This window comes from Dipodomys ordii, unplaced genomic scaffold (assembly GCF_000151885.1).
Source record: "Dipodomys ordii isolate 6190 unplaced genomic scaffold, Dord_2.0 Scaffold127, whole genome shotgun sequence".
In the NCBI taxonomy this organism is placed as follows: Eukaryota; Metazoa; Chordata; class Mammalia; order Rodentia; family Heteromyidae; genus Dipodomys; species Dipodomys ordii.
In genome coordinates this window covers 1,393,355-1,400,865 of record NW_012267343.1, presented here as the reverse complement: position 1 = coordinate 1,400,865, position 7,511 = coordinate 1,393,355, and the positions used below count along the sequence as shown (strand labels likewise).

General features: G+C 36.5%; 1 protein-coding gene across 1 annotated transcript in view; it reads right to left on the bottom strand.

The window, feature by feature from the left end:
- Nucleotides 1-1,976, bottom strand: part of LOC105996109 (complement C5-like) — a 12,463-nt gene extending 10,487 nt beyond the window's left edge. Inside the window, exon 1 of the mRNA XM_013030087.1 lies at nt 1,905-1,976. Within this exon, the coding sequence (XP_012885541.1) occupies nt 1,905-1,969 (65 nt within the window). The 5' untranslated portion in view covers nt 1,970-1,976. The remainder of the gene's footprint in view (nt 1-1,904) is intronic.
- Nucleotides 1,977-7,511: the final 5,535 nt, after the last annotated feature.

Sequence of the window (7,511 nt, the reverse complement as noted above, 5' to 3'; positions counted from 1 at the left end):
TTTCTTTCTTTCTTTCTTTCTTTCTTTCTTTCTTTCTTTCTTTCTTTCTTTCTTTCTTTCTTTCTTTCTTTCTTTCTTTTTGTCAGTCATGGGGCCTGAACTCTGGGCCTGGGTGCTGTCCTTCAGCTCTTCAACTCAAGGCTAGCGCTCTACCACTTGAACCACAGCGCCACATCCAGCTTTTTCTCTGCTTATATGGTGCTGAGGAATCAAATCCAGGGCCTTATGCATGCAAGGCAAGTGCTCTACCACTGAGCCACCTTCCCAGCCCCAAAATGTACTGGACTTCAATAACACTAAAAATGGTGAAGAATCAGCTTAAATATGTAGAAGTAATGCTCAGCCTCCCTAGCCATAAAAGAAATGCAAATCAAAACAACATTGAGATACTACCTTACCCCAGTTAGAATGGCAAAAATCAAAAACTCTAACAACAACAGATGCTGGAGGGGATGTGGACAGAAGGGAACCCTACTGCATTGTTGCTAGGAGTGTAAAGTTGTTCAACCACTTTGGAAAGTAGTATGGAGGTTCCTCAAAAGACTCCACATAGAACTCTCCTATGATCCAGCAATCCCAATTTTGGGCATTTACCCAAAGGATCACAAACAAGCCCATACTAAAGCTATCAGCACCACTACGTTTATTGCAGCATTATTTACCATAGCTAAGATATGGAACCAACCCAGATGCCCCTCAATAGATGAATGGATCAAGAAAATGTGGTATGTATACACAATGGAATTCTATGCCTCCATCAGAAAGAATGACATTGCCCCATTTATTAGGAAATGGAAAGACTTGGAAAAAATTATATTAAGTGAAGTAAGCCAGACCCAAAGAAACATAGGTCCCATGGTTTCCCTTATTTGCAGTAACTAGTATATGTCTGAGACAAGCAGGAATGGTCAGATAAGTTGATGTTAGGCAAAATGAACCCCAAGATAAGGATTCAAATGTTTTTTCTTTCTTACGATTGTTTCTAACATATTTATAAGATGATTTCTTTGTTGCTTTGTATGTCCCTCTCCCACAATATAACCCCTGTTTTCACTGTATTTGATGTTGGTATAATTTGTGGAGGGGAAGGGAAAAAACAAATCATTTAAATAGGGATACAGATTGACCCACTGCAACAATGAGATGTACAAGACGTTATGTCGAAAAATGAACTTTACAACTTTGGGGGAGGTGTCGTGGGGTGGGGGAGATGGGAAGGGTTGAGAAGGGGAAACAAAGGAGGAGGCAACAATTCTTGATAAGAAATGTACTCATTACCTTGTCCATGTAATTATAACCCTTCTGCACGGTATTTTCACAATTAAAAAATAAAAGTAAAGGAGGAGGCTACAATGCTTGATAAGAAATGTACTCATTATCTTGCCCATATAATTGTAACCCCTCTGTACAGTATTTTCACAATGAAAAAGAACTGTGTTAATAATACTGTGCAAAAAATGAAATAACATAAAATAAAAATAAAAACAACAACAAATTTTTAAATCACAATATTAGACCTGATCTCAATTAAGTCTGGTTTAACTGTGTAGAGTCCACACACACACACACAAAAACCCAGTAACAACAAAAACTACAAAAGAAACAAATCACCAAATACAAGTCAGTAATAAAGTATTTGTTATCTTGAGTTTTCTTTTTGCTTTCCTTTTCTGAAGAGAAATCTAAATAATCACATAATTTTTTTATAAATAGCAATCCTATAAGAGCTGTCATGTTATTAGGTAGTCATCTAATTAAAAAGCTTCTATGACTTCATTTTTCAGAAATTAACTGTCCATTTGGCAATCTCAAGTGGAGAAAACTATTTACAAATTCATACAAGCTGTTGAATTTACTATTTCACTCATGACCATTGTAAAATGGGGATAGTTTGGCTCACTTACATTTGTTCTTGTCCTCCACTTTTCTCCAGAAAGATTAAAAAACAAAGTATTCCCAAAGGACCCATGGCTGAAGGGCTCATAAAACTATGGATATAAGCTTCATGAACTACTTTCCTTTTAAATAAATTGAGCTTGAAATTTTTGAATAAATTTGTTCTCTGGTTAATTATTAATGTCATATAAAAGGATTCTTAAGTAAGAAAATTAAAATGAGGAATTAAGACCTCTTTTCATGTCCAGGAATAAATAAGGAGGTAATTTTATAAGAATTTATACTTACGGTACTTATTTCTATTAAGATAAATAAAAGGACTGTACAATCAGAATTTGGCTCTATGAACAGGGGCTCAATCCCCAAAACCAGGAAGTTACATTGCCTTCAGCTTTTCTTCTCTAGAAGAAAACATGGTTTTTGCTCTGAGGTTAGATTAACTTTGAACATGGTTGTGCTGGTCAGTTTTTCATTGCTGTGACAAATTATCTGAGGAGCAAAGATTTATTTAGGCTCTTTTTCAGTGGCTCCATTGTTTCTAGAGCTGTGATTAGTAAGGCAGAATGTAACAGTGGAAAGCATTGGAAGAGCAAAGTAACCCATCACATGGCAAACAGCAAGCTGAGAGAGACAGGCAAGCAGAGGCTAATGTCAATGTATGCTTACTTGAAAGCCCTAGTACAAGGGACCTACTTCCTCCAGCCAAGACCACCCAATTATGACTCCATCATTGGCATAAACAACTAAAAAAAAAAATGAAAGTCCTTGTGATCCAATCACTTCCATATAGCTAATCAGTTAGTAACTAAGCCTTAGTAATATAAAAGCATCATGGGAAATTTCAGATTCAAACCAATGCCTCTGATAGATCTCTCTTCTTTATAATACCGATAAAGGCCCACCTGGATTTTGTTTCAAACTGACATGTTTTTAGAATTTATCTCCATTAGTTTAGGTTTTCTAGGTGGTCTTTTATTAAAAAGATCTAAGTAGTTATGTCCTTGGTATTGTAAATGGTCTAAGGATAACCTAGATCTATAAAAAGAGATTAAGAGAATAGTTCATTAGACTGCCCACTATAAAGAAGGAACTGGACATTAGTTGGAGAAAAGATTGGGACTGGCAAGGACAATGTCATGCTTAAGGAGGCTGCCATTATCACCTTCATAATCAAACCGATATTTAGTAGAGAATCCTATCCTCCAATATCTACATTCATTTGTATGCCACTCACACATTGAAAACTTTGCATTCATTCACACATAGAATAGCTTTCTTTTGATGAATTCATACCTTTCAATGAAGGTTTCAATAATTTTAATATGAGCTTAAGATGAACAAAACTTCCTATAAGAACTGACTCTAGAAACTAACAAATAATATTTTACAATGGTTTATTTTTATGATGTTTTCTATTCATTAGGAAAAATTAAGGGAAGGGGGATCAGGAGGGGAAAAAGTGAGAGAAAATGAGGGAGAGAGTAACACTGTTCAAAAAGAAATGTACTCATTATCTGACTTACGTATATCACCCCCTGACTTATGTATATCACCCTTACAATAAAACTTAAATTAAAAAAAATCTTTACCCCTTTTTCTTTGCTGATCCTGGGGTTTGAACTGGGCATCTTTTCTGAGCCTCTTTGTGCTTTGAGTAGTTCATGGACTTCCCGACCTCGCTTTGAACTGCAGTCCTCAAATCTCAATTTCCTGAGTAGCTAGGATTACAGGTATGAACCACTGGCACCTGGCTTTAACCCTTTTTTTAAATTATTAATCATGTGCTTTTGTATATAATGTGTTCACTATTTAAAATAAATGACTTAAGCATATATTCTATAAACAGGTATTTATAATCACATTGGCATCCCATGCTTTGAGTTAGTATGGCCCTCATTACTAATTTAATTACTAATTTTGCTTTGATCCCAAAGCAAAATTTTATATATAAGTTTAACTAATGTTGTCTGTTACATGTGTCACTAAAATGGAAAAAAAAATCTGCCACTTTGACCACTTAGTCCATTTGTTTTAACAGGAAATCTGAACAATGATTAAGCTGGGTTGTGAAAGATGGATAAAGTTAAAACAAACAAAGTGCTCTTTCCATCATTTTCGGGAAACTTAGAGAAAGAACACTCCAGTCAACATACTAGTGTTTGTATTATAAAGACAAAGAAGTTTGCTGTCCTATGGGTAAATAGCAAAAACTAGTATTTGTAAATCATTGGCATATTTCTCTAGTAGAAAATGTTTAGAGAATAACGTTGCTCAGTAGAATTGAAGTTCTATTTAGTCTATATATTCTTGGTTGTGTTTAGCCAAAATTGGTTCTATACATCTTCCAAACAGGAAGGATAGACCTTCCAAAAGGATAGGTTGCTCTTTATATTTTTGAAATGTGAAGTTTGGGCAAGGCTTTGTTTTTTTATCTTTCTTTTTTTCTTTGTACAAATACTGCATTTCTAAGAGAGAAAAATCTCAGATCTGGCAGAAATTTTCATGGTCCTGTTATTACTAACTGGATTCTGCCCTCAAAAGTGGAGTCCAAATGACTCAACCTGGTTCAGAGAGTCCTTCTGGTCTGGGACCTGTTTAGTTGTGCAGCCTCAGCATTCTCATTCTTCACTCCAGCCAAGTAGCAGAATTACCTGACTATCCTGAAAGTTCCCTCGATATGAAATTACACCCAGAGGGGTAAAAAAAATTGTGTTATCCCACTGCCATTTTAAAAATAATTAGTTATTTCATATTTATTTAGTCAAAATGAAAAGAGCAGGAACAAATTTTCAATTCACACAAACTATTGACCTCTTTTGTGCATGATAAAAAGATTGTATTGCGCACGATTTTCAAAACCAAACAACTTGTAGGGAGGCAATATTAATGGGTTATAAATCTAGAAAACAACTCAAAAACACTTTTGTGTATTGTCATTTTCAGAATTTCATAGTAGAATTTTCTATTGCTAACTTTAGGAACCTGCTACCTAGCTAGTACAGGAGAAGTAAAGTGGCCCAAAAGCACCCCGTGTGTCATTTTCATGAACCTGAGTATGGAGGCCATTTCCTCAAACACCATTCAAAATTGAGGCCTGAGAGTCATGCAAGTTAGGTTCATAAGTGGTATATAAACACTGGATGATTCTGAGCATAAGAGAACATCTGTCCTTTGACCCGCCTCTTGGCTCAAGCTTCTAGTGTCAGGTCTTGACAATATTCTTATTCATCTTACACTATAGATACTTTATGTTTTCATAAATAGGAGCAATATGGATTCCTGCTACCAGCACTGCAGAAGCCAGTGTACTCAAAGTCTTTTTTTAGTTGCTTCCCCCTCTTTTTTTTTCCTTTGTGCAGGTAGAGGGATTTGAACTAAGGGCCTCGTGCTCTTATTTGTTTTATTTCGCTCAAGGCTGGCACTGAGCCACCTGAGCCATGCCTCCAGTTCTGAAGTGCTTTCCCCTTGCTGTCAGCATGAAAAGGAATCTTAGAGATAAGATAGTTAGGGAAATTTAGAATTTAGAATTAAGTATATCTCCTTACTCAGTAGTTTTCGGTGTAGTTTATGTATTTCTATGAGCTTAAAAACATATTTTGTTTACAAACATCCACTGAAAGTAGTTTCATAGGCAAGTTTGTAGGGACCTAGAGTGGAGCTGCTGCAATAGCTCCAGCAGCAACATTGGGACAGACCTGCTATTAACCCATTCTCCCCACTGGCACCTCAGGTAGCCTTTCAGGGGGTGGCAGGTCTTGGGGGGGGGTGCTGCAGAAGGGTGAGAGAAAGGAGAAATGACAGGAGCAAATATTATCAAAATATATTTTACATATGTATGAAAAAAGCATAATGAAACCCCACTAAAACTGTTCAAAAGGAGAAGTAGTAGTAATAAGAGTAATAGAATTTGAATTTGATTATAATGTATTACATGCATGTACCTACATATCACAATGAAATCTTTTTGTTTCATTAATTTAGGCTAATAAGACTTTTCAAAATAGCTGGGTGAGGGTGGCTCACACCTATAATCCTAGCTATTCAGGAGGCTGAGATCTGAGGATTGTGGTTCAAAGCCAGCCTAAGGAGTAAAGTCTGTGAGACTCTTAATCTCCAATAAACCACCAGAAACCAGAAGTGGCACTGTGGCTCAAGTTGTAGAGCACTCACTTTGAGCTGAAGAGTTGAGGGACAGAGCCCAGGCCCAGAGTTCAAGCCCTATGACCAACAAAAAACAAAACAAAACAAAACATAAAACCCGGGCTGGGAAGGTGGCCTAGTGGTAGATTGCTTGCCTAGCATGCATGAAGCCCTGGGTTCAATTCCTCAGTACCATATATACAGAAAACGCTGGAAGTGGTGTTGTAGCTCAAGTAGTAGAGTGCTAGCCTTGAGCAAAAGAAGCTCAGGGACAGTGCCCAGGCCCTGAGTTCAAGCCCCATGACTGGCCAAAAAAAAAAAAACATAAAACCCCACACTTTTCAAAATAAATAAATAGGCCAGGCACCAGTGGATCATGCCTGCAGTGCTAGTTACTCAGGAGGCTGAGATTTGAGGATCAAGGAGACTCTATTATCTCTAAGTAATCACCATAAAACACTGGATGTGTAGCTGTGGCTCAAGTGGCAGAGGATTAGTTATAAGCAAAAAAAGCTCAGGGACAGTGCTCAGGCCCTGAGTTTAAGACTGCATAAACAAACAAACAAACAAAATGAAAGAGGTTGAGTGTTGAGGTTCCAGAGATGGCAAAACTTATGTTTAAACTCCACTTCAGTGAACTATAATTATATTGCTAATAAGCCTTGAATGCAAGCTTCATGAAGTTGAAAATAAAATTTACAAAAGCTCAAAACATAAAAGCCAAGTTTATAATGGAAGATGAATTAGGAAGTTCCACTTTAACTTTATATTAAATTTGGAAAGATACTGCTTCCAAAATGTTCACAAAACTTTTTTCAAAAAATTATACCAAATTTTTTCCACAAAAGGTTCCTTAATTCATTTTATGCATGTAAAATGTGGATCAACTCAATGATGTGTGTTTTTTAACCCCTGAAAGATAGAAAAGACTTTAGATACTAATATCTGCAGTTATCACAGAGTAGAAGAGGAAGAACTAAAGCAGTAAGTTTTGTTCACAGAATCCAATCAATGAAGCATTATCTAATGCGGGAGGACAAGTAGAAAAGAAGCTGTACATTCAAAATATGATGGTGTTTGAGCTCCTAGTAGGGAGAAAGCTTCACAATTGGCATGGAGCCAATTGTGTAAGTCTCTAGGTATAGTGTGCCTGATGGTAGTGATGGGTTTTTAATATTACCTCTTCTTTTGTCTGTTTTTCCCTCCAGGTTATAGATTCCATGAGAACATGTAGTCTATATTTATATGTGTACCATAGAACTTATCACAACACTAACAGATACTTGGATCCACAATAAAGTTTTGCCTAATGAATGCATGATAAAGTGGACCAATGGAGATACAAAGCAGGCTGAGGGCTGATTTGTACAGCCTTGAACTCCATGCTAAGGAGTCTGGATTTTGGTCTGTATGTAAGGGGAAACTGAGATAGATAATTTGACCTTGTTTAGATCATGAAAACACTACCATCTCTT